Source organism: Corvus brachyrhynchos, unplaced genomic scaffold (genome assembly GCF_000691975.1).
Source record: "Corvus brachyrhynchos isolate BGI_N302 unplaced genomic scaffold, ASM69197v1 scaffold236, whole genome shotgun sequence".
Taxonomy (NCBI): domain Eukaryota; kingdom Metazoa; phylum Chordata; class Aves; order Passeriformes; family Corvidae; genus Corvus; species Corvus brachyrhynchos.
This window is the reverse complement of record NW_008238660.1, coordinates 195,603-222,406: the sequence shown is the minus strand read 5'-3', so window position 1 is coordinate 222,406 and position 26,804 is coordinate 195,603. Positions and strand designations below refer to the sequence as shown.

At 45.6% G+C, this 26,804-nt stretch overlaps 1 protein-coding gene and 2 long non-coding RNA genes across 3 annotated transcripts; 1 reads left to right on the top strand and 2 right to left on the bottom strand.

Annotated features, from left to right (window-relative positions):
• Positions 1-360: 360 nt before the first annotated feature.
• Positions 361-14,719, bottom strand: LOC108447514. Its single transcript, XR_001863113.1, has 3 exons — positions 14,633-14,719; positions 13,609-13,788; positions 361-1,456 (listed from the first exon to the last, which is right to left on the bottom strand). It is a non-coding gene; the product is annotated as an uncharacterized LOC108447514 (long non-coding RNA).
• LOC103617991 (myosin heavy chain, skeletal muscle, adult-like) lies at positions 4,955-21,961 on the top strand. Its single transcript, XM_008636339.2, is given in 37 exon segments — positions 4,955-4,984; positions 5,174-5,221; positions 6,467-6,709; positions 6,795-7,056; positions 7,620-7,647; positions 7,746-7,860; positions 7,946-8,038; positions 8,168-8,231; positions 8,328-8,426; positions 8,528-8,631; positions 8,718-8,856; positions 9,813-9,931; positions 10,032-10,181; positions 10,695-10,865; positions 11,406-11,715; positions 11,823-11,899; positions 13,508-13,595; positions 13,694-13,811; positions 14,075-14,198; positions 14,638-14,774; positions 14,868-15,123; positions 15,653-15,895; positions 15,995-16,171; positions 16,257-16,402; positions 16,490-16,580; positions 16,669-17,058; positions 17,290-17,416; positions 17,509-17,627; positions 17,895-18,091; positions 18,623-18,806; positions 18,893-19,058; positions 19,230-19,354; positions 19,544-19,852; positions 19,954-20,157; positions 20,438-20,563; positions 20,658-20,993; positions 21,678-21,961. Coding segments are annotated over 35 exon segments (5,754 nt in total). The 5' UTR covers positions 4,955-4,984; positions 5,174-5,221; positions 6,467-6,502; the 3' UTR covers positions 21,831-21,961.
• LOC108447513 lies at positions 14,867-26,804 on the bottom strand. Its single transcript, XR_001863112.1, has 5 exons — positions 26,550-26,804; positions 25,717-25,826; positions 23,277-23,382; positions 17,543-17,609; positions 14,867-14,977 (listed from the first exon to the last, which is right to left on the bottom strand). It is a non-coding gene; the product is annotated as an uncharacterized LOC108447513 (long non-coding RNA).

Below are 26,804 nucleotides of genomic sequence, written 5' to 3'. Positions count from 1 at the left end.
TGCTTGTGCTTCTGTCTCCTATTACTAACAGGGACACACAGAACACATTGCCATTTTCAGTACAGTTTCCCACATGGAAGTCACTTGTTTTTTGCTCCATTCACATTGCATTTTTCACCATTTTGAGGTGGTTTGTTCTCCAGAAGGCTTCACCTCCTGGGTGGAATGTCATGCAGAGGGTGGGTGTCTGGGGAGATTGGGGTGATGACAAATGTCTTGGGTGTAAGAGTCTGCCTGTTCCTTTGAACTCACCCAGTACAGCCATTCAGAGTCACACAGACCATGGAAGGGTTTGGGTTGAAGGGATCTTTCAAGACCACCTAATTCAATCTCCCTGACATGGGCAGGGACGTCATGCAATCTTATTTCTTTCAATGTTATATTATGGTCAGAAATAACCCACAGAGGTGATGTTAGTGCTGTTCACTGTATCATACACGTATTTTCTGAGAAATGGTGCCAGGCAACTCAGAATGAAAAAAACACATTTGTACCACACCCCTGAATTCCTGTGATGGGCCTGGGGAAATGTTTACCAGCATGCAATTACCACTGAGAATATGTCCAGCCTGTGGTAATAAGAGGAGTCCCCTGTACTCTGCCTGCCCTGCTGCTCCTCACCTGGTGGAACTCCTTCCTGATGTGATGTGATGCATTTTGCTGCCCCAGTGAGCTCCACAGATGTCTGACTCTGCCTGCAGGTCACGCTCCTCTTCAAGGACTGAAAGCAACCAAAGCCTGCTGCTGCTGAGGACATTTCAGCTGATGTTCATGAGAAGCAGTATTATGGATTTGGTGTTCTGGAGGGATATGCTTTGGTGAGCGGCACAAAATTAACTGTCTGGTAATTTAATGAAGTGAAATCAAAGATTTCACTGATGGCCATGGCTTCAGCTGCATGGGAGCGGCCACCTGGAGATGTCCCTGGCCAGAGGGGCCACCTGGAAACTTCCTCTTGGAGGGCCATCTGTCTTGGTTAGGGAACCACAGAACAGATAGCCTGAGAGTAGCTCCCAGGAGTAAAGACTGCAAAGAAACATTCATTTTCCTTCTGCAAAACCTCCAGCCATACAGGCCATTCTTGTGGTTCCAGTTCATGAGCTTGATGAGTCTGAACAGGCAGGAGGGGGAGGTTCCCAGTGGCCAACACACAGCACTTGAAGGAACTTCCCCTTCCCCTCCCCAGCCTGGCTGCTGCTAAAAAGTGCCTTCTCAATCCTTATCTCTCAGTTAACCGCTGGAATGGGGAGAAGAAAATGCACATCTTAGAGGCTGGCAGAAGGGGAGCAGCTGTCTGATAGCTGTCTCAAGAAGGATCTATTTTCAGCACGACTGAATCCTTTCTCCTCCATGGGGAATGTGCACCTTGGCGACACTGCACTGCTGGACGGCTTCCAGCCTGCCTCTTCCCATTTATTTGTGCTGTGGTTTGCTTCTGGTCCCAGCGAAGTTCACCCTGCAGAGATGGAAATAGAATTATAGAATTGACAGAATATTAATGGTTCTCAGGAAACACTGCATTCTTTTTTTTTTTTTTTTTTTGCTTTGAGGTGCTTGCACTTCTTTCAACAGACTCCTTCCTGGACAGGTTTCTCCTTGCTGTGCCTGGATATAGGAAACATGGCAAAGTTTTCCCTGAAGTAATTTTTTGGGATCTAGAGAGTGAAACGACAGTGAAATCTTTCATTGTAATTTCAGATTAGAGACTGCTTCTTTGTAAGAAACCACTATAGCAGTGTCATATAAATGATACCCTGATGAGAGAGATGAGCTTTGGTTTATAAATTAAACCAAATCCAAAGCAGATGCTCAGTAGCTTAGACTGCTTTCCAGGGATGCTTATGACAGCTGACCAAACACTTCACTTTTCTTTTCATGAGCTTTATGTCATACACTACAACACTGAATGCTGGGTTATTTGCCCAACCTTTTTTTTGTACTTGCTCCTGTCTTCTTTTCCAGCCTCCACATAGTGGCTTTCCCCTGTAGACATTCACTAAGGGCTCATATACTACCTGTATTCACAACGTATGGTCTTACAGCTGCCATTGCTTTAGCCCTAATTTCCATCAAAAGGATACCTTAAAATAGCAACTCAAAACATTGAAGGAGAAGTTCTTGTTTTCTGTGTCTTATTTCGGTAATGCAAAAGAGGAAAAAAGGAAATGGGTATGAATTTAGAGCTTTCAAGTGAAAGCAGTTGATCTTTTAGCATTTTATCTTCTTTTTATAACTTAATTAGCAATACAGATAAACATGGCAGTAAGATTTGAGTCTCTGTGATTCTACAATTGCTGAGGCCCGTGTACCATCAAGTGTTTTCTCTGGTAAGGACAATGTGCAGCTGAGTGCTGGTGAGGCAAAACCCTGAGGTCAGTCTGGGACCCAATAACGCAAAGCAAGCACAAAGCCCTGAACCTGGAGAGGAACAAGCCCAGGCACAAGTGAATGGTGGGTGCTGACCCGCTGAAAAACTGCTTTGCAAAAAAAGAACCTGGGGATTTGGGGGACACCAAGTTGAACGTGAGCCAACCATGTGTCCTTTCTGTGAAGAAGGTGCCTGCATTAGGAGGAGTGGTGCAGCAGATAGAGGGAGGTGATCCTTGCCCTTGATTCAGCACTGAGGCCACACGTGGAGTGGTGTCCAGTGCTGAGCTCGCCAGTGTCAGACAGATATAGAGCTACTGGAGAGGGTCCAGAAAAGGGCCAGTAAGATGAATGAGAGATTGGAGCATCTCTGTCATAAGTGATGGCTGAAAGAACAGAGACTGTTCAGCCTGGAGAAGAGAATGACAGGTGAATTGTATCCATGGATATAAATACCTGAAGGAGCACAGAGGATGGAACCAGGCCCTTTTCAGTGGTGCCCAGTGACAAGACAAAAGGCAATGGGCACAGTCTGACACACAGCAGGTTCCCTGTGAAAATCTGGGAAGACTTTTTTTCCTGTAAGGGTGACTGAGCGCTGGCACAAATTTCCCAGAGCTGTTGTGAAATCTCCATCCTTGGAGATATTCAAAAGCCACCTGGATTGAAGCATCTCTTTCATTGCTGTGTCCTTCACAACCCTCTTCTGAGATTTGGGCCATTTTCAAAAAAGATTTTATGTTCTATCACTGGACTATGGGGACCTACTGACACTAAATTCAATCCCCAAATCACTGGTGATTATCAATACCTGGAGACACCTCAACTCACTGACTACTTCCCGTTCAAACCAGACCTTCCCTCGGCTGCCTGCCCGTGGGCCTCACTCCAGCCTCTTGCACAGCTGGGTCCACATCCCACACAGCTCAACAGCAAAAACCCAGAAGAGCTCTCTGGGTAGAAGGGCTTTGTTGTTGGCCACTGGAAAGGCAACATCCCCAAAGTCAGGTGATGTAGCCCAGCTATAGAATCACAGAATCATGGCTCTAGGTGGGGTGGGGTGTGGGGAGGGGCAATGCCTCGCCAAGGTAAGGTCTGACCCTCCCTCCCCCCACATGCATCCCAAAATGTCTCAGGACATCCATCTTTTCAGTCTCTCACACCTGGTTAGCCAGGACTGATGATAAATGATGGAGAGTGGCTGGGCAAGTTCTTCTGACAGTTCCCTCAGTGGCCTCACAGAGAGTCTAAGCTCAAGTCGATGACTAATTCCTCCTGGATTGCAGGGAGTCCATTCTGCTCCCCCTCCCTGACTAACAGTTTAAGGGGCTGGTTGCCCTGAGGATAACCACTCTTTCTGTTGATGACTGAGGGAAAGAAGGCGTTAAGTACCTCAGTCTAAATCTGACAGGATTTAAATCAGCTCACATGACTGTGCTCTATTCCTAAAACAAGACCAGTCTCTCTCTCAAGCGCTACCAGCAAATCCCCTTCCCTCCCCCCATCAGCATTGTACAGGCATGTCTGCCACCCCCAGTGCTCTGGTATACCCGTGGTGTTTTGGACTGTCTAAGTGTGCAAGATATTTGTGATTAAATGGAATTTCTGGACTGAGGATGTATCAGGTAGAGAGGATCTGGGACTGCATGCTGACATGATGCATTTGTGCAAATGTCCAATTATTTGTAAAGGTATGACTGAATAGAGGATTTTTCTAGCATCTGTAAGTAGGTGTGCTGGTTTTAGTTAGAAGGCATTTCAAGTCAGTTCTCCTTCCTAGGGTTACAGGCATTGGTTAAGGATAAGTTACGTTGCCAGCAAAAGCAGGGAGCATCTTGCTCACTGTCACTAACCTGCAGATCAGGAGTCAGCAGCTATAACCCATCACAAGGTTCACAAGAACAGATTTTACAGAATCTCCCACTTATTTGCAATCTGAAGTGTGTGCAAAGAGGCACACAGGCACATGCCTCTCTGTGTGTGTGTGTGCAGACTTCCTGATACCCCTAAAGCTGCCTCACATCCGTCAGAGGCATCAGCTTAAAAGCCCAGGTAGAAACCAGCCTCTCCCTGCTGCAGTGTTTGGCTGACCACCCTGCTGTGCCTATCACCTTCCTCACCTCTTATACATCTGCACTTCTGCTTTCAGGGTTAAACCAATAAAGCTGCCAAAAGGTTTGAATAACTCTAATTTATCTTTTAACATCCTGTTTTATCTATTGTACTACTGAGATAGCTGCAGCACAGACATACCAAGCAATCCATCCCAGGTTGTGCAGTGAGTCGGTGGGAAAGGCAGCAATAAAATCCATAAGTCCTGAATCCAAGTTCTTTAAGTGCTTTGACTAGTCCAGATTCTCTCCTTAACACCCTTGGGAGATTGTTTATAGGAGATGTATTCATATAGCCACTAAGACATCAAAATTTTCTAATTATATCTAGTCATGTCAAATGACAATTATGCCCTTAGTTCAGTTTGCCAGACAATGCTTTACCAAAGAGGGTTTGCCAAAATATTTTTGACCGAAGAAAGAGTAGGCATCTGTAGCATCTGCAGACGAGATCGTATAAAACGTCCCTGCAAGACGTCTGCCCTGGCTCCACAGAAAGCTCCAAGGTAAGAGCATGGGGTCTGCAGGCTGGCAGGAAGGGGATGGCAGCCTAATGTGCCACAACAGTCCTGCTGCCTCTGGTGCTCCTGTCCAGGAGGGGACTCCATTATAAATCAGTTTTCAAGGCACCTGCATGTTTTCACCCTTGATTTCTGTGCAGCAGCAATTTGGGAACTGCCATTTCTGTTTTACAGTACTGACCAGCTGCCAGCCCACAAGCCACACATCTGGTGTCACGAGAGGTAAGAACCTGATTTACTGATTTTTAGGGACAGAGACAGATCCTTTTGGGTGGGGTGTCAGGAATGCTCACTGGTTCACCCTATATGCAAACCTGGTGGGACTGCAGTAGAAAGTGGTGAGGGTGCCCAAAGGCTACGTTTGAAGCCTCTGAGCACTGATGACAGAACAGAAAATCCCCACGGGGAAAATCTTCACTTCTGCTTAACTGACCTTACATAAATCAAGGTGTGCTGCCTTCCCATCTTTGCTATGGCAGGAGGAGGATGGGACCAGATAAGCACAGCAGGAAAAAAAAGTAAAATCCTGTATTCTGCCTAAGAATATATATTCATTATTAAATCATCTGAACATACAGAACTTCTAACCCCCTTTGTTAAGTGCCAGAATTCTCAGCTTTCTTAGTTACCCATTTTCTTACTCCAGACAAAAAATATATTTATTACCTAAAGAATAAAGAGGGAATAAATTTTACTAAAGTAGCTAGAGGATTTTCAAGTGCAGTTGGCTAAATTTGGGTACGTTTAATAAATCATTTGAAGAAATACTTTTTTTTTAAACTTTTTAAACTTTTGAGAATTCATGTGTTCCTAGATTTTTTTCAGTAAGTATTTATTTGGGATCTTAATATAGCCTTGGAAATTCCAATTTCAATGCTTGAATTTTATTTCACCTAAGTCAGAACTTTGGGACTGAAATTATTTAGGTACTGTAGTGAAGGGTGACAGATGCATAGAGCAAATTAAATTGTGGCAGAATATTAAAAGGTCACAAAGCCTGCACTACTTTTTTTTTTCAGTGGACAACTTCATTAGCAAAATTTATTAATTACCCACTACCCTTCCATTATCATTTAATAAGTAAATGCCCCACAGATTTATTGTTTTCCAAGACTGTAGGTCACCTACTCTATAGCTTTTCAGTAGTTTAATTTCACTGTTCATCCTTTTAACGAATTCTTCTGTTTCCATTCCTAATAGTGATCTTAGTGAAACTTTTTCAACAAATTCACTCTTGTCTTACAGGCACAGTATTCTTAAAGCACCAAATCCACAGCTCTGAAAAGGTCATTAATGAACATTTGAAGACCTAGACTACATCCATGAAAGCCTCTTACTTTCTAAGTTGACATAAAATTAAACTTCGAGTTATCTCATGTTAAAATACCCAGAGTATGAAGAGACACAGGTTAAAATTTTCCCAAATCTTATAGAATAAATAATCAGTATCATATTTTTTCTCCTCAGAGTTGTCTGCTGACATATCCTCAGTAAAGTGCAGACATGGCCTCTGGAGATGCTGAGATGGCCGTCTTTGGGGAGGCGGCTCCTTACCTCCGAAAGTCGGAAAAGGAGAGAATTGCCGCCCAGAACAAACCTTTTGATGCCAAGACATCTGTCTTTGTGGCTCATCCCAAAGAATCCTTTGTGAAAGGGACAATCACAAGCAGGGAATCGGGCAAAGTCACTGTCAAAACTGAAGCGGGAGAGGTGAGTGAAAAGCAAGACTGAAGGACAACATTTGATCCCTGCTCTGGATTCTTAGCTGACACGTATATCCTTCTCCCTCTGACAGACCCTGACCGTGAAGGATGATCAAATCTTCGCCATGAACCCTCCCAAGTACGATAAAATCGAGGACATGGCCATGATGACCCACCTCCACGAACCCGCTGTGCAGCCCTCCGGGGGTCTCTTCTGCTCCACCGTCACCCCCTACAAGTGGCTGCCGGTGTACAACCCGGAGGTGGTGTTGGCCTACCGAGGCAAGAAGCGCCAGGAGGCCCCTCCACACATCTTCTCCATCTCTGACAACGCCTATCAGTTCATGCTGACTGGTGAGTGTTTGGCCTCTCTCACAGCAATCTAACCAAAAAGCCCTGCTGATCTCACTGGAGCATGTGACAAGCCAGCTGGAACCACCAGAAAGCTGCATGACTGTGAACTTGGTCGATTTATGTAGCAAATAATTTCAAGTGAAACTGACGTAGGAGCATTCACGGACTTAACACAGTGAATTATTTGTACTTTATTGTACAAAATTCTACACTCTCCTACTGCAAAAATAGTACTGGAGTCGGTTTTCTACATTTTTTCACTGATAAGAAAGAAAAGTTATTATTTCTTGTATTTTGAAATTGGGTAGGTACTTTGGTTTCATTTCTTGAGGAGAATTATGTGAAGGGCAAGTGATACATAGCTTGTCTCAGGTCCAGACGACTCTGATGGTTCAATATATCCATTTGGGCTTATGCTTAATACTGTTAGAACATAGAAGGGAATTGGGTAGTCTTGGACTTTCTGAAGAATCCCCAGCTTTGGTTTGTAGTTTTACTTCTCATTCAGCTTAGCATTACCCGGGTCAGCTGCTAACACACCTTCCCTTGTTCCGCTTTCACAGATCGGGAGAACCAGTCCATCCTGATCACGTACGTACAGCCCCTGCGCGGGTCCCTGCGGGGCTGCCCGGTGCCAGGGGACCTCCTGCCTGACCACGCACCCTCTGCTTCTCTCTTGGCTCTGACAGCGGAGAATCTGGTGCTGGGAAGACTGTGAACACAAAGCGTGTCATCCAGTACTTTGCAACAATTGCAGCCAGTGGAGAGAAGAAGAAGGAGGACAAGTCATCAGGCAAAATGCAGGTGAGTTGGGAAGAACAGACTGAACATGTGGCCTGTCATTGCCCTGTCAACTAAACACAGTCACTGAATAATTCTCTCCCTGCAGGGAACGCTTGAGGATCAAATCATCAGCGCCAACCCACTGCTGGAGGCCTTTGGAAACGCCAAGACCGTGAGGAACGACAACTCCTCACGCTTTGTAAGTGGTTGCTTTGTGTAAAATCTCTCCCCCCACTGGTAAGATACATGGTGCCTGAGCAGTTCTTCATGCAAAGGAGATGCCAGCAGAACACATCCAGGCTGACCTGCTGCTGCTTCTGCTTAACAGGGCAAATTCATCAGAATCCACTTTGGTGCCACAGGCAAGCTGGCTTCTGCTGACATTGAAACTTGTAAGAGATTCTCCTGGACTGCTCCCATCCCTTCCCAAATTCCCACCTCCATGTACATTGCCACAAGTGCCTAACTCTTTCTACCTCCCTGGGCAGATCTGCTGGAGAAGTCCAGAGTCACTTTCCAGCTCAAGGCGGAAAGAAGCTACCACATCTTTTATCAGATCACGTCCAATAAGAAGCCGGAGCTAATTGGTAGGAGATATCACTGAGCTTTTGACAGGAAGATCTCTGAGCAACAGTCAACTATATTACAAGATGAATTAAATTTAACCCACGAACACATTTGTTTTCAGAAATGCTCCTCATCACTACCAACCCATATGACTACCCTTTTGTGAGTCAAGGGGAGATCACTGTTCCCAGCATTGATGACAAGGAGGAGTTGATGGCGACAGATGTAAGTAATGTACAGAACAGGTGAACAGTCACAAGTCATACATCAGAAAACATGCAAATACTTCACTTTGCTCATTGTATTACCAGAGTGCCATTGACATCCTGGGCTTCACTCCAGATGAGAAAACAGCCATCTACAAGCTGACAGGGGCTGTCATGCACTACGGGAATCTGAAGTTCAAGCAGAAACCAAGAGAGGAGCAAGCAGAGCCTGAAGGCACAGAAGGTATTATCAAACTCAATAATTAACCCTCTGTGAGCTACTATGCATGTGGAAGACAGCAACAGTTGGTCACTGTTGGACTTTAGGTCCCAAGGAAAACAGTCATCCAGAAAAAAACAACTATCCCTTGTCCTCAGTACATCAAGTTACCTGATCTCAGGATTTACGTAACTCATGCTATGAACAATTAATACTTTAAACTGATCTTCATACTCTTTCAAGAATTCAGGAGTTACGGATGTTCCTTTAGTCACACCTTTGCTGGAATATGGCTTGTGATTGTGAAACAGCCCACTGATTCAGTTCTAACATGGTAGGGAACCACATTCCCATGAGCCTTCACCTATCGGATGCTCAGGGAAGTCAGCTGTGAGAAGTGTTATTTCATTCCTTTGTTGGCACCGGACCTACAACCCCTGTCTTCAGTTCTGTGAGCAATGCCTCCTCTTGTTAAAGGACAAGGCAGGTGGGGAGCACCACTAGTAACAGGATGAAGCCCAACGAGTTTTATGGGACATTAGAAACAAAAGCTCAGAAATGGTTGTAGGCTGTGGATCTGAAGGAGAACAGAAATATTGTCTCTGTGTTCCACTCTAACTATTGTGTGGTTTTGATCACCTGAATGTAGATCAGTACCTGATTGCTGTCACTGCAGCTCCTGAGCTGCGTGTGTGCTATGCACAGTCAGACTAGCAAGCTTCAGTTTTTAGTTTTGTGGCAGGAGATTTTTGAAAACTTCATTACTTTCTGCATGCTGCAGTGAAGAATTTCAAACAGAAATTCTTTTAGAAAAGCTCAATATGCATAATGGCAAGAGTGATGTTACAAAGATTCCCTCTACGAGAGTCTATCAAAAGTTTTCAAAGAACGGAAATCTGAACCCTTCAGCCTTTAGGGAATGCTCCAGGATTCAAAACCTTTTGGACATAAAATTCTTCCCTCTTCTTCTGGCTTTTCAGTGGCTGACAAGGCTGCCTACCTGATGGGTCTGAACTCAGCTGACATGCTCAAGGCCCTCTGCTACCCCCGAGTCAAGGTGGGGAATGAATACGTGACCAAGGGCCAAACGGCACAGCAGGTAAGAAACATGCTGTAACCTGTAATCATATATAGAATGAATATCTTTTTGGTTCTCCTCTGCCCTTTATGGTAACTCCAGGTGTTTTCTTTTCCTGTAGGTGCACAATGCAGTGGGTGCCCTGGCAAAGGCTGTCTATGAGAGGATGTTCTTGTGGATGGTTATTCGCATCAATGAACAGCTGGATACAAAGCTGCCCAGGCAGTACTTCATTGGTGTCCTGGACATTGCTGGCTTTGAGATCTTTGATGTAAGTAAGATTTGGTAAGAGCTATTTGGAAGTGACAACTGAATGTTATGATCAATTTGAGACACATTTTTAAAGAAAACATAGTATCATCACATGATTATTGCTATTTGTCTTCTTTAAGTAAAAGAATAACCTTTCAAAGGACTTGTCCTATTTCAAGATGTGCAAACTCAAAGGTACAGAATGGTCCAATCAAAAAAGTTCATTGTTTATATGATCAGGGACAAGACAGCATAAAAATACGTCTATCATGATAGTCCTAAGCTTGGGGTTTTTTCTCTATAACTTGGTCTCATTTTAGATGGGAAATATAATTTATCTTTTGAATTTTGTCAATAAAAAAAATTTCCTTGTGGACACTTAATTTCATGCCCTTCTCTTTTTCATAATATCATAAAACAGGCTGAAGAAATGCATGGGAAGTCAAGTTAACTGCATTCCTTAGTTTTAAAGATGAGGTCTTGCAATTATTGCTGCATCTTCAAACATGCATCTTTCTTATTTTATTTCAAGTTTAACAGCTTTGAGCAGCTGTGCATCAACTTCACCAATGAGAAACTGCAACAGTTCTTCAACCACCACATGTTCGTGCTGGAGCAGGAGGAGTACAAGAAGGAGGGAATTGAATGGACATTCATTGACTTTGGCATGGACCTGGCTGCCTGCATTGAGCTCATTGAGAAGGTATCCTTCCTGTCCAAACCAGTTACACGCATGGAATCCCTGTAATTACTTGCTCTCGTTTTCCAAAGGGATCTTCTAGGTTCAGGTTTCTCTTGCATTGGGTAGTCAAGAGCTGGAACAGCACTCAAATGTTCTTCTCAGAGCTGAGTAGAGGGGAAGGATCAACTCCCTTGAGCTGTTAGCAGCACAGTGTAGCTGAGGATGAGTTGGTGGCTTTGCTGCAATGGTGTACTGTTGGCTCAAACTCAGTGTAGCCAACACATCTGTGTGTGCTCTGAGTTCCACTGAATAAGAAGGTAGTTCTCTGAAAAGCACATTCTCAACACAAAACCAAAAAATTTCTATTTCTTTTATGAGTTATTTTGTGTTACAGAATACAAGTATCAATGTAATCAATCCTATTTTTTAGAAGAAAATGTAATTAAATAATAATATTTTCTGATGTGTATCTCAATCTATGTTCCATTACTGTGCCTAGGTGAAGGCCATTATTGCCCTGAAAGCTAAATTACAATCTGTCTCCCTTGTGATTTCTCCCAGCCCATGGGCATCTTCTCCATCCTGGAAGAGGAGTGCATGTTCCCCAAGGCAACTGACACCTCTTTCAAGAACAAGCTCTATGACCAGCACCTGGGCAAATCCAGCAACTTCCAGAAGCCAAAACCTACCAAAGGCAAGACTGAAGCCCACTTCTCCCTGGTGCACTATGCTGGCACAGTGGACTACAACATCACTAACTGGCTGGAGAAGAACAAGGACCCTCTGAATGAAACTGTCATTGGGCTGTACCAGAAATCATCTGTGAAGACCCTGGCTTTACTCTTTGCCAACTATGGTGGACCAGATTCAGGTTGGTTCTTTGAATCCCAGGTTCTCACTGATGTTTAGCTTACAAAAAGGAATCAAAGACAGCAAAAGAAAAAAATCTAAAATCTGTTTTATTTATTTTTGATTTAGCTGAGGCAGGTGCTGGTGGCAAGAAAGGTGGCAAGAAGAAGGGTTCTTCCTTCCAGACTGTCTCAGCTCTTTTTCGGGTATAGTAGAGAATTCACTATTTCTTCCTAAGACAAGGAGTAAACCCACTAATGACTATGGCTAGTCTTATTTTGGCTCAGTTCTGTTAAAAGATTCTGAAGTTCTTGGGCCATATTCTGCTAGGAATAAATCCAGTTATTCTACTCGTACTTCATTTCACAGAATGCACAGCTTTTCCATTTGTTCACTTGTCTCAGAATGATGCTTCCAGATGGAAATACGTCATATAGAATACTTCTAAAATACATTTAAAATATGGCTACAGGTGCACATCTCTTTCTTCAGAACCTTTTAAATCCATCTAACAACATTCTGCCCACTGTTGACCTGTTTGCTCCATCTGTATCTCTAGTTTTTCTCCCTAACTCAAGGATCAATTTCTTACACTTGAAATGCCATCATTGCTTGGGTTATACATTTTTAAGATGTCAGATACTTGACAGTTCTTTGTCATAACCAAGTTTTGCTGCCTGACATGCACTTCTGCCAGGTGAAATACCTACTGTCTCCTGAGGTATTACCCTTTTGGTCCTTCATTTAGGATGCCCTTCTTTATATAGATTAATTTCTTCTACAGATTTTCTTCATCACCTGACAGCCAGTGCTCTGAAAAAGGATATGGGCATGTGTGTATATGCCCCAAGAAAAAGAATCATAGAATATGCTGATCATTGATCAAGTCCAACTCCTGGCCCTGCACAGACACCCCAACAATCCCACCCTGTGCATCCCTGAGAGCATTGTCCAAATACTCCTTGAGCTCTGGCAGCCTTGGGGCCATGACCATTCCCTGGGGAGCCTGTTCAGCGCCCCACCACCCTCTGGGTGAATAATCATAGCTGCAGGGTCTGTATAATTCAAAAATAATGCAAAAAGCCTATGTTTCAAGGTCATAAGATTTTAAGAAGTAATATTGTAGGAGAAATATTTTTGGGCGCATTTGGGTTGCATTTCTGTTATATTTTCGAATTTCCACTATCTCTCTTGTTCAGACATGACAGTGTTTAGACATCTAAAAGTTTTGTCTGCTTCATTTACATGCTTTGAGATGTCCTCTAGAGACATCTGCTTCCCTCTACTAATTACAGGCAATATTTTTTAATAAATAAGTATACAAATATCAATTATAAAACAAGGCTGGGATTCATGTCACCCTACCCTACAAGATAAATCTATAATCTAGAAATTTAAAACTCAGCTTGTTGGTTCTGTTCCTTTTGCTTTCAGTAGGGAAAACACAAAGGTTCTATGTAGTGTGCTCCATATGACCCAGCCTAAATGCCTACTGCAGAATGCTTCACACTGCCTCACAGTGGGAACATCCAATGGAAAATGGATATCCTTTCTAATGAAGGCATTCCACTAGAGTCAGTGAAATGTATTAAAATTGTATGTTTAAGAGAACAATATTTTCTACAGATTACTCCGAAGAACTTTATACTCTAAGTTAATAACAGCAAAGATCTGTGGAAAGTCAGAAAAACTGGTGCAGAGAGCTTCAGTTCAGGGTTCTGCTAATTTTTGTATGGTATCTCATTTCAGAGGACTTGATGCTTACAGCAGAAATTACATTTGCTAATATCAGCTTTTCTTAATGACTCTCCCAGGAGAATTTAAACAAGCTGATGACCAACCTGAGAAGCACCCACCCCCATTTTGTACGGTGCATCATCCCAAATGAAACTAAAACACCTGGTAAGAGACTTACGTATATATTGAAGGTTTTCAGCATGGTGCAGCTCTTCCCCACTGTATTCCAGAACATGGCATGTATTTGTGCTCTGCATTGCCAGGTGCCATGGAGCACGAGCTGGTGCTGCATCAGCTGCGCTGTAACGGCGTGCTGGAAGGGATCAGGATTTGCAGGAAAGGATTTCCCAACAGAGTCCTGTATGCAGATTTTAAACAGAGGTCAGACTTCATCCTCTTACTGGATCACTTTGTCTATCTTAAATAGCTTTTAAAATCTAACCTCTCCCTCCTGTGCCTAAAACTGTCTCTAAAGTTTCAGTTTAGCAAGTGCTGTTTGTTCTCAACTGTTCTTAAGACTCTTCCTTTCCATGTACGTGCCAGCTGGTCTCAACAACAGACCTCTTCATATTCATAGAATCACTTAGGTTGGAAAAGACCCTTAACATGGAGTTCAAAGCAAGTCCTTCCATTTTCTTCCTCAGATACAAAGTATTAAATGCCAGTGCTATCCCAGAGGGACAGTTCATTGACAGCAAGAAGGCATGTGAGAAACTCCTTGGATCAATTGATATAGACCATACTCAATACAAATTTGGTCACACTAAGGTACAAAATCTGTCTGCTTCAAGTACTAAGTGGTTTTGGTTTGCATGGCTTGATACTCAGATACTCCAGATAGTATGTGAAATGGTCCAATAGGGTATAAGAAATAGTATAAAATAAATCAACAAAATTCTTGCTTACTTAACAATTGAATAAACTGAAATAGGATGATTTCATTAAGGGTTAATTGAGTTCCTAATTTAAGACAAAGTTGTAGAATAAAAGAATCAAGAGTGAATAAAAATAACAGAAAAATGTCTGGCTATTATAGTTTCTCAACTGCAAGTAACCAGAAGCTTGGAGTTATAAAAGAGTGTCTGCCACTACATATATTCTTTGTGGTTTTGCTCTTAACTTCCGTGGTGTTTGTCATGGGGGGAAGGGTACCAGGTTACACTGAACAAGTACAGATGCTGCACCTCTTTTCATGTTCTTACCTAAGGTGTTCTTCAAAGCTGGGCTGGTGGGCCTCTTGGAAGAGATGAGGGACGAGAAGCTGGCACAGCTCATCACCCGCACCCAGGCCAGGTGCAGGGGCTTCCTGATGAGAGTGGAGTACCAGAGAATGGTGGAGAGGAGGTAGACTTCTCTTCAAATTAGGTTCACTGTACTTGGCTTATTACTGTGTCATCATGGTATAAATACTGAATATTAATTTGACTTATCTTTCAGGGAGTCCATCTTCTGCATCCAGTACAACATCCGTGCATTCATGAATGTCAAACACTGGCCATGGATGAAGCTGTTCTTCAAGATCAAGCCCTTGCTGAAGAGTGCAGAGTCTGAGAAGGAAATGGCCAACATGAAACAAGAGTTTGAGAAAACCAAGGAAGAGCTTGCAAAGTCTGAGGCAAAGCGGAAGGAGCTGGAGGAGAAAATGGTGAAACTTGTGCAGGAGAAAAATGACCTGCAGCTCCAAGTGCAGGCTGTGAGTACCACCAGTGGGCTTTATCTTAATTCCACCGTGACTATCAGGTTGATATGTATAAGTACATTTTCAAATCACATAGAAACTTCAATTTAGTTCAGTTCAATCGTAATTCTTTAAGTGGTGCTCTTAAGGTGTATCTAGCTTCTGTAAGGACTGTGAGGTATCCATGGTCAAAATATTACTTGAGTGAGAATTTTCTATGGTGGATGCTGAGATATTCTTATGATTAAACCCGAATTTATGCAATTTGTTCCAATGATTGATATTTTGAGATAATACCCTGCACAAATATACAGATACTCATGTCTTCAGATAGATTGAAAAGAATTTTACTTGGTTTTAGCTTTTAAACCTGGCTGTTTCAGAACTACCAATATAAAATCAATTCTATATTATATATCAATCTCTTGGAACATGAATCAAATTTTAAACTACAAGACCTCTATCCAGGACTCTGAACTATGAAAGTAAGTATCTTAATATTTCCTCAAAAAGCATATTCCTAAAAATGGCATCTCCCCACCAGGAAGCTGATGCTTTGGCTGATGCTGAGGAAAGGTGTGACCAGCTCATCAAAACCAAAATCCAGCTGGAAGCCAAAGTCAAGGAGGTGACTGAAAGGGCTGAGGATGAAGAGGAAATTAATGCTGAGCTGACAGCCAAGAAGAGGAAACTGGAGGATGAATGTTCAGAGCTGAAGAAAGATATTGATGACCTTGAGCTAACACTGGCCAAGGTGGAGAAGGAAAAACACGCCACCGAAAACAAGGTATGAGGCAGAACCTGTCACTCGCACTCCAGAAAAGACCTGTCTTCTTATAGTTTTAAGCACCATTTTCTATCTGTGCTTGCTCCTTTCTTCTCAAAGGTGAAAAACCTGACGGAGGAGATGGCAGCCCTGGATGAGACTATTGTGAAGCTGACAAAAGAGAAGAAAGCCCTCCAAGAGGCCCATCAGCAAACCCTGGATGACCTGCAGGCAGAAGAAGACAAAGTCAATACACTGACCAAGGCCAAGACCAAGCTGGAGCAGCAAGTGGACGATGTAAGCACACAGATGTAGAGCAGGAACAGCACAGGTATGGAGTCTGACCTGGCTGGGAGAGCACTGATGGTCTTGTTGTGTTTAGCTGGAAGGGTCCCTGGAGCAAGAGAAGAAACTGCGCATGGACCTGGAGAGAGCTAAGAGGAAACTGGAAGGAGACCTGAAGCTGGCCCAGGACAGCATCATGGATTTGGAGAATGATAAGCAGCAGCTGGACGAGAAACTGAAGAAGTAAGTGTGGCTGTGGGACACCTGAGTGCTGGGCTGGAGCACTTGTGTTTTTTCTTTGAGCTCTAACACGGTTCACTTTGCCCAAAGGAAAGATTTTGAAATCAGCCAGATCCAGAGCAAGATTGAGGATGAACAAGCCCTGGGCATGCAACTTCAGAAGAAGATCAAGGAGCTGCAGGCAAGTCTCTGTTCCTTCCCCTCCCTTGCTGAGGCTCAGCTCAGGCAGGAGGAGGGCACGGGTGTGAAGGGTCCCTGCTGTTCTCCAGGCCCGTATTGAGGAGCTGGAGGAGGAGATTGAGGCAGAGCGAACCTCTCGCGCTAAAGCAGAGAAGCATCGGGCTGACCTGTCGAGGGAGCTGGAGGAGATCAGCGAGCGCCTGGAAGAAGCAGGAGGGGCGACAGCAGCTCAGATTGAGATGAACAAGAAGCGCGAGGCAGAATTCCAGAAGATGCGCCGTGACCTGGAAGAGGCCACGCTGCAGCACGAAGCCACGGCTGCCGCCCTGCGCAAGAAGCACGCGGACAGCACCGCTGAGCTGGGGGAGCAGATCGACAACCTGCAACGCGTGAAGCAGAAGCTGGAGAAGGAGAAGAGTGAGATGAAGATGGAGATTGATGACTTGGCCAGCAACATAGAGTCTGTCTCTAAAGCCAAGGTACACCATTATTTTTATTAGGAATTTGATAGCAATGTGGTATTTTTATTTAATCTTATATTATTTAATTATTATCAGTTTATATTGTAAATGACTCCTCCAAATCTTATGTGTATAACTGTGGCCATATGTACATAGTCCCCAGATATGTCAACTGCACCTTCTGGTCATATTTTCCTGCTATAAAGAAGGCAGGATCAAGGTATTTACTCATGTGCCATTCATACCTAGGCAAATCTGGAGAAGATGTGCCGCACTCTGGAAGATCAGCTGAGTGAATATAAAACAAAGGAGGAGCAGAATCAGCGCATGATTAGCGATCTTAGTGCTCAAAGAGCTCGTCTGCAGACAGAATCTGGTACAGCCCTTCCATCTCTAGTTTGGAAATGGGAGAACCCCATAAATTACTCTCTTGGCTATTAAAATGTTTTCTCAATTGCAAATTTTCAGGTGAATATGGACGCCAGGTAGAGGAAAAAGATACCTTAATTTCCCAGCTGTCTAGAGGGAAGCAGGCTTTCACCCAGCAGATTGAAGAACTGAAGCGGCAACTAGAAGAAGAGATAAAGGTGAAGATATTTTTGTTACATATGAAATAAATATTTGACATAGTACGTTTTCGTGAAGTGTTCAAGACTTCATAAGGTGATCCAATTAGAAGTTCAAACCATCCCCTTAGTTCATGCAGTCTAGACCCTTGCAGTAGAGGACTCTCATGTTTTTATCAGGCAGTCAGTTAATTACTATTTCTTTGGGATGTATATCAGCGTGTAAGTTCCAGTAAGAGAAATTTCCCAGGAAACACCTACTCATTATTGCAATATTTTTACCACCAGGCCAAGAACGCCCTGGCCCACGCCCTGCAGTCCGCTCGCCACGACTGTGACTTGCTCCGGGAACAATATGAGGAGGAGCAGGAGGCCAAGGGGGAGCTGCAGCGTGCCCTGTCCAAGGCCAACAGCGAAGTGGCCCAGTGGAGAACCAAATACGAGACGGACGCGATTCAGCGCACGGAGGAGCTCGAGGAGGCCAAGTACGTGAGCATTGTGTGGAAGACTGGCATACAGCAATAACAGAAATTTAAAGACACCGCTGAGATTTTCAAAGGCAAAAGCCTAACAGAAGGTTGAGGAGTTATATGAAGCAGAAAAACACAAGGAAAACAGGCTACGTGACAAAGAGTGCAGGAGAAAGGACATGTATGGGATTGTGCAAAATGCAGAGGGATAGCAAGACTGCAGAGAAGCTGTAGCTGCCCTATCCCTGGGAGTGTTCAAGGCCAGGTTGGACAGGGCTTGGAAAAACTTATTCTAGTGGAAGGTGTCACTGCCCATGACATGGAACTAGTGGGTTTTTGAAGTCCCCTCCAACAAAAACCATTCTGTGACTCTATTATTCCATGAAGACCTTGGAGAAATGAAATAGAAAAAAAAGACTGGTGGGGATAGGCTCTGAAACGTGTGCATTAGGACCAAGTACTAAAAAGTATCACATTGCTGTGATGAATATGATAATCAACATCCAGTTTCATCTCCAATTAAGAACTGTGCTTACCACTTTACAGGAAGAAGCTGGCACAGCGCCTGCAGGATGCAGAGGAACATGTTGAGGCTGTCAATGCCAAATGTGCTTCCCTGGAAAAGACAAAGCAGAGGCTGCAGAATGAAGTGGAGGACCTGATGATTGACGTGGAGAGATCCAATGCTGCCTGCGCTGCTCTGGATAAGAAGCAGAAGAACTTTGACAAGGTCTTTTGGCCTCCAGCACCAGGACTCCTGGCCAGAGCATTCCCCCATGACTGCCACATCCCTACTCACACCCCGTTTCTCTTCAGATCCTGGCAGAATGGAAGCAGAAGTATGAGGAAACGCAGGCTGAGCTGGAGGCCTCGCAGAAGGAGTCGCGCTCTCTGAGCACGGAGCTGTTCAAGATGAAGAATGCCTATGAGGAGTCCTTGGACCACCTGGAAACAATGAAGCGGGAGAACAAGAACCTGCAGCGTAAGTCCCTGGCCCTCTGCTCCTCACTGGGCTTTCTCACTATCAGCCATTACCACCATTGTTCATGGGTCTGTGCCTGCAGGTCTGCAAAGATGCCTGTCACCTTGGTGGGACAGGGCCCTTGCCATTCTGCTCTGTGCCTGACCATGCCAATGATCCTTGTTTCCACAGAGGAGATTTCTGACCTCACGGAGCAGATTGCTGAGCAAGGAAAGGCAATTCATGAGCTGGAGAAAGTCAAGAAGCAGGTTGAGCAGGAGAAATCTGAAATCCAGGCTGCTCTGGAGGAGGCTGAGGTATGTGACCATAATCAGTGGTGTCTGCAGTAAATAAATGAGGAAATAGGCCTCAAAAGGCCCTATGTGTTCCCCTGTGTTCTGGCTGGGGAGTGCAGAGAGCTGAGATCTCTGGAAATATTCTGTCACTCCCTAGAATGCAAGGAGAGGGTTTATCAATGTTATCAATGTTTGTGTCCACTTGCCCAGGCCTCCCTGGAACATGAGGAGGGGAAGATCCTGCGCCTGCAGCTTGAGCTCAACCAAGTGAAGTCTGAGATTGACAGGAAGATAGCAGAGAAAGATGAGGAGATTGACCAGATGAAGAGAAACCACCTCAGAATTGTGGAGTCCATGCAGAGCACGCTGGATGCTGAGATCAGGAGCAGGAATGAAGCCCTGAGGCTGAAGAAGAAGATGGAGGGAGACCTGAATGAAATGGAGATCCAGCTGAGCCATGCCAACCGTGTGGCTGCAGAGGCACAGAAGAACCTGAGAAACACCCAGGCAGTGCTCAAGGTCTGTTCAGCAAAGCTGCAGAAAGAGAAATGAGATCCCTGACATTTTTGCCATGGAAGCAAACACTGACACCTGGTAATTTCTCTTGTCTCTCCTTCCAGGACACTCAGATCCATCTGGATGATGCTATGAGAACAAAGGATGACCTGAAGGAGCAGGTGGCCATGGTGGAGCGCAGGGCAAACCTGCTGCAGGCTGAAATTGAGGAGCTGCGGGCAGCCCTGGAGCAGACGGAGCGGTCGAGGAAATTGGCTGAGCAGGAGCTTCTGGATGCCACTGAACGTGTGCAGCTACTCCATACCCAGGTCAGGGCAGGGAGCAAACAGCCAAGTTGACAGTGACACCGGGCTGTAACCTACCAGAGCACCAGCAGTACTAGAATGGCCTCTCTACTGCTGTCCACAAGGAAAGGCGTGCTTTGCATCCATCCCCCAAGGCCACACATGACATTTTGTACACAACCATTGTAACAATACTTCCACAATAAGAGTAGGAAGCTGGAAGGGGAAAGACTTTGCTCAGGCAGAAGGTTTATCATGGCAGGTTGTAGAATCCAACTCTTGCCGTGTCCTTCCCATTGCACAGAACACGAGCTTGATCAACACCAAGAAGAAGCTGGAAACAGACATTGCCCAGATCCAGGGTGAAATGGAGGATACCATCCAGGAAGCCCGCAATGCTGAGGAGAAGGCCAAGAAGGCCATCACAGATGTGAGTTGGACACTTCTGACATTGCTGATGGTGAATGCACTCTTCCCAAAATATCTTCGGTCCTAAAATGGCTTTGACCTTTTGCTCTGATCAGGCGGCCATGATGGCAGAAGAGCTGAAGAAGGAGCAGGACACCAGTGCCCACCTGGAGAGGATGAAGAAGAACCTGGCCCAGACGGTGAAGGCTACCAGGTAAGGCAGGAGGTCTCCTGCTCTGACAGGGTTTGCTCACAGCAAGCCACATTTTGCACACACCATCGCCAAGGGCAATTGTTAATCCTGTGTGATGTAGCACCAAGAATTGACTCTCTTTCCTCTTTGCCAACCACTTTAGTCTGAGGAAGACAGGAAGAATATTCTCAGGCTGCAGGATCTGGTGGACAAGCTGCAAATGAAAGTGAAATCCTACAAGAGACAGTCTGAGGAGGCTGTAAGTATCCCTCTGAGTGCTTGGCAAGAACCACTTTCCCAGAGGGTAGTCTGGCCATTGAGGAGACAAATATAAGAAAGCTGGAAGATGCCAGTCATCAATAATGGAGTTCTTCAAATTCTCTGAAAGGGTCATAAAACAGACTTGCCAAAGAGTCACCAAGAAGACTAAAGAGGAGGGCAAATGCACATAGCATTTTTTGCATTAGAGCAACAAAGCAACCTGTAAGGGTCTTATGACTGATATCAGTACTACAATGTCTTAAGAAATTTTGAAAATAACTTACTTTTAGAGTTTTGATAGCAGACAGGGAAGGTGTTGGAAGTCCCCTCCCAAACCACTTTGCATTATGATTCTGTAATTGTACAGGGAGCCTTTGCCTGTGTCTAGGCATGCAGCAGTCAGGGATGCCCCGAGGGAAGTCCTGCAGCCCCTGAATTTATGATTGTCTGAGCATGAGTTCTTCACTGTGGAAACAGCCCAGCACAGAGTAGGGCTTCTGGCTTTGCTTAAAGGGATTTGTGAGAAGGACTCTGAGGAGATCTCCTCAATCTCACTGTGGGACTTTGTATAAGCAGTGGTGGGTGGAGTTTGAGGGCTTGTGATTTCGCCCAGGCCAACGCACAGGAGAAATAACAACCCCAAACCCAAACCTTCTTACTACTGGCTCCTTCTCCCTTCCAGGAGCAGCTGTCCAATGTCAACCTGTCCAAGTTCCGCAAGATCCAGCACGAGCTGGAGGAAGCCGAGGAGCGGGCTGACATTGCAGAGTCACAGGTCAACAAGCTCCGAGCAAAGAGCCGGGAGTTCCACAGGAGGATAGAAGAGGAAGAGTGAGGATGTCATTAGGCAGCAAAGTGACCTGAGGGCAGCACAAAATGTGACTCCTCTGTCACTCTCTTCCATATTTGATATTTGCAACCATCTCAATACATAGGGAATAAAGAGTAGATTCATTTGCATTCACATCATGAGCAGTAGTTTTCATTTTTTTGTTGTTGTTGGGTGAGGTCTTTATCACCATTAGTCTTTGGACACAGTTTTGCCTTATAAAACCTTTTTGTAGCTTTGTGATAATACAGCTTTTTGTCATCTAATTTCCAAATGATTAGCCTTCTATAACACTTTAGCCAGTGATCAAAGAAATCTTCTTACTCACCTATGTAATCCTGAAAGACACAGAGTAAAAGAGGAAAGTTATTAGTGCTGTTGCCTGTGTTGTTAAAGCTACTGATAAAGTAAGTCAGAGTGGTGTTCCACAGGAAGAACACGCTTTCAATGAAATTATGATATTTCAGGCTCTAAGGACAAGAATTGATATGTTAGCCATGTAGTAGACTTCCATGACACTCAGCAAACAGTGCCATGAAATAGTGCATCAAATTCAATACTGTTAAATCACGAAACTGTACAGATAGGGCCCTACTCTCGTTTGTGATGCTGGCCCTCACAAACCCTAAACAGCAATCTCTGAGTAAGTCATCAGAAGCTGCAGTGCACTGCACTGTGAAGGATGGGCAGTTCCTTGACAGAGACAATTTGAGTCACAGAGAGCATGGTTACAACACACCAACAGTGTCCCTACATTGTGCCATCTCCCTCACCCTAGATTTCCTCAGCTGCTGCCACCAGCTGCTGCCAGTTTCTCTTGAATGGGCAAAAAGCTGAGCCTGCCTGGGGGCTTGTGCTGGAAAGACTCTCAGGACTCTCCCTTAGCACCCAGCTCTCACACACCACATGGTTCCAACACACCTCTTCACCACATCGACCCAAAGATCAGCCTCGTCACCCCTGAAGCTTTCACTGTCAGCCACACCAGCTGAATCCAGATTGCCGAAGTCCTTGACACAGACCAGTGTGGTGTGAGTAAGAAACACATTAGCAGCAACTGGGGTGTGAAGTGCAGTTGGCACGGAAAGGAAATAAGAAGCAAAGGAGCAGGGGCCAGTGTAGGCAGTGATGTGTAAGGTTGTGTCAGTCCACAACCTTCTACCGTTGTTGACTGTAGAAGTGCTGGGATTCAGAAACAGATGTTTGTGCTCTATGGAGCATTGAGCCCAACAGGATCACAATGTTTTCAAGGGAGAGCTTGCCTGTGGAGCTCCCTGAGGTGATGGGAAGTGATACGGATTGGCACTGTCTGCTTGGTCTAACCTTGCAGAAGTCACTGCCAGCGGCGTTGCATCCATATAGATGCTCACACTGAAGGGAAATTGAAACAGACCACTCTGTCATTTGTTTGTTACACCCATGACAGCAATATCCAAAGGGCTCTCACCTTACCTGGCTCCCAAGTGCAGCCTCACCAGCACAGCAGCTCTTCCTGGGAAGTCCAGCCTGATTCCAGTTTCATTAGCAAGCACTGACGAGCACAACCTGCTGGTGTTGTCTGCAGAGAGCAATGGGAGATGGTTCTTTAGGAGCAGCCCTCAGCTTTCAATCACAGACCTTAAGAAAGCCACCTAACACCTTGCAGAGATGCCAGACTATTCCTCCCTTCTCATGACACTGCACAACTTTTCCCAAGGGCTCCTGGGCAGACTCTTAACCTTGTTCCTCCCTCCTCATCCCCTGCAGTCTTTCTCCTTGCCTCAGTGTGCATTGGTCTGTCACTACAGCCAGGGCCTCTTGGCGTGAACCTTTGCCTGCCCAAGCCCACCTAGTAGCTGTCTGCTCCTCTTGAGGCCTCTTGAGGGCATCTCCAAAGCTTTGGGTGGGTCTGGGTAGAGTGTAGATGGCACACAAAATCTGTGACTATCCCTGTTAGCTGTAATGGCTGGTACAAACATTAACTTCAGGGAGTCAGTGACAGGTTCACACCATCAGGCAGGACCTGCCCTAAGCACGGCTGGGCACTGCTGATGGCACTGAGGGCTGGCCCTGCACCCCCAGCAAACTCACAGCTCCCTCTGCCCTCACCTCCTGCGCTCCAAGGCCACACCAAATTGCCCCTCAGCCTTCACAAGAGCCATTGCTAGAGGAGGGGACAAGGCTGCAGGGAGCTTTGGAGGAGGCCCCTACCAGGAGGATCAGCCCCATCACGTGTCTCCTTTCATCCTCAATGTCAAAAGCCCAAAATAGCCCCGCTCTCCCAAGACTCCTGTGTGGGGTCGTGCCTGTTTGTGGGGATGATTTGCTTCCACTAATAGCGCCTGAAGACATTCCTGGGCGGGTAGGCTGCCTTCTATGTCGCAGTGCAACGTGCTGCCCTGGAGGAGCTGGACACTTGTGCTGTGTGCCAAGACAGCAGCTGCTATTCTTACCCCTGAGAGACTTGCTGCAGCACAGCTCCACTGCCAGCTCAAAGGTTAAACATCAGAATGGGGCCTGAGTGTGCTCTCCCTGCTCAGAGCCTGAATCCAGAGTGTTCCCCTTTGGACCCGTGCAATGGTCCTGTGCCAGCCCAGCGCCATGGCCGTTCCCTCCTGGGATGTGCTGTCCCATGGGCAACACAGCAGCTGCCCAGGTACTTGCAGCAGTCAGCCAGGGCTCCTTGGCGTGGATGGGGCATCCCCCCTCTCTTTTTAACCAATAAATGGAAAAGACACGCTGGGCTGCAGCTCTGAAAGTGTGGCATTTTACAGCTGCTGTCCTGGACTCCCTGTCTGAGTGAGGATGAAGGCAGAGGCAGGGCTTGCTCCGAGGTCCAGCAGTGCTGCAGGGGCCATCCACGTCCCTTTGCTCAAGCTGGGCTTTCACAGCACTCATTTAGGGATGGCTGTAGGGCCATACACCAGAGGTCCCTCCAGAGCCCCAGGAGTATCAGGGCTGCAGGAGAAGCCCTGGCCAGGCTGATGGCTCTGACATGATGGTTATGGAGGCCCAGCCCTGCCTGCACCTTGACTGCCCTGGCCCTCTGGAGAGCTCAGGAAAGCCACGTCCCAGCCGGGTACGGTCACCATGGGCGATCAGGCAGAGGACACCGAGCCCAGAGACATCAGCTGGGATGGTGGCTGTGCCTTTCCCCTCAGGCCTTGGCTCTAATGGCACAGGTCCCATCAGCTTTCTCCTCAGCTTGGGCCTTGTCACCTGACACTGACGGACAGACAAGTTCCTTCAGGGATCCTCGGCAGGAAGCCGACAGTGCTATTCCCAGTGAGGGGAGCAGGGGGTGCCGGTCCCACAGCCCCATCAGGCTCCGTCAGTCACAGGGAGGTCTTGGGGCAGCAGCTGACCAGATCCTCTGCTCCAGGCACCCAGTGCCAGGGGATGGCAGCCTGGAGCCATCGAGGGGACCCTGCTCTGGGCCCTGCTCCACTGCAGAACAGCAATGAGATCTCACTTTCTATGGGTTAGCCTTGGTCAGTAGAGGATCACAGTAACATGCCCTATGTTCAGAGAATGCTTTATGAGTTCAGAAAGTGCTTGGAGAAATTAATCAGTTAAAATTCCACCATGCGCTGTTAAGTACTCAGACATTGCATTCTGCTCTGGGACTCCACAAATACAAATTACTGGAGGTAGGAGAGTTCTGTAGAAGTGCCATTCCATGTTGATGCTCCTTTCTGAGCATCACTTTCAAAGACAGGAAGCTGGGCTACATGATCCTTTGATCTCACAAAGGCAGCTCATTTTAGGTTATGATAGAGTTTCCTGCAGGGGTTAATACCATGCTCCTTCACTATTTCCTTTTCCTTCCCCTTCCTTCCTGCTCTTATACTTACTTGCTGCCTCAATTATGTTTTCCTACCTAGCTCTCTGCCAGCCTGCCCACCCCACTCACCTGTTCTGTAATAAGAGCTCCTCAGCTGCTTTGGGAGGGGATAGAAAGGGCATCCTGAGCGTCACCTCCTTGGATGGGATGCACTGCCCAGACCTCTTCCGCTGATGGGTCTGTGGAGACAGGAGGAGTGTGAATTGCGGCGCACGAGTGGCACGCACTTGAAACTGCCCATCCTCTAATCCCAGATTATGGGGTTTATTTGCCTCTCATGTTCAGCTATTCAGTTCATTTGCCTCTCATGTTCAGTTTAAGCTCATTCTGAGGACTTCCAAGAATACCACTCTGTGGGAACGTACTTGGAAACAAATTTATAATTAAAGTTCCCCCTAGGATAGATGCATTCACTTTCTTTGATATGTAGTGGAGGTAAATCACAGCTGCATTAAGAGCTACAGAGATTAATTTCTAACTAGAGCAGAAAGGACAGCAAGGCCATCACAGCCCCTCCATGGCCAGCCTGTGACATTCAGTTTATCTTCACAGGTGCTCACACTTAGATACAGAAGTTATTGGTCACATTTGCCATGGTAAAGAATGGGTGAACCATTCTTTACCTGCATCTTTTAAGTCTTACTAGTTATGGTCCTCAGCAGTTCTTCCTGGGAAATAATTTATTGCTTCTAGCAATTGCCTCAGCCTATTCCTTCAACCACATTCATCAGAAATGTTAGTTTAATGGCAAATTTCCTGACCAGATATCCCACCAAATTATGGACTGAGCATGTTCTGCTCACAACACTGAGCATGTTTCAACATAACATTAAAAGCATGAACCTTAATGGAGCGATGCTGAACTGATAAAGAATCTTTTAATATGGAAAATGTGCTCTTACCCTCTCCAGGGCTCAGTGTCCAGTCATATCCGAGCAGAAGTACGGGGGTGAGCAGTGCTGCTACAGAGCAGTGTTCTGACATTTCTGCTTGCCCTCTGCTAACATTCCTGGAAGCTCTCATTTTACACAGAGGGCAGCAGAAAAGCTGCTGCAGCAGGGGCTGAGCAATCCCTGTCAGACTGTCCATGACAGGCTGCAGAACAAACTGACATCTAGACAGGCCCTACCACAATTACAGCGTCGCCAACAGCAGCA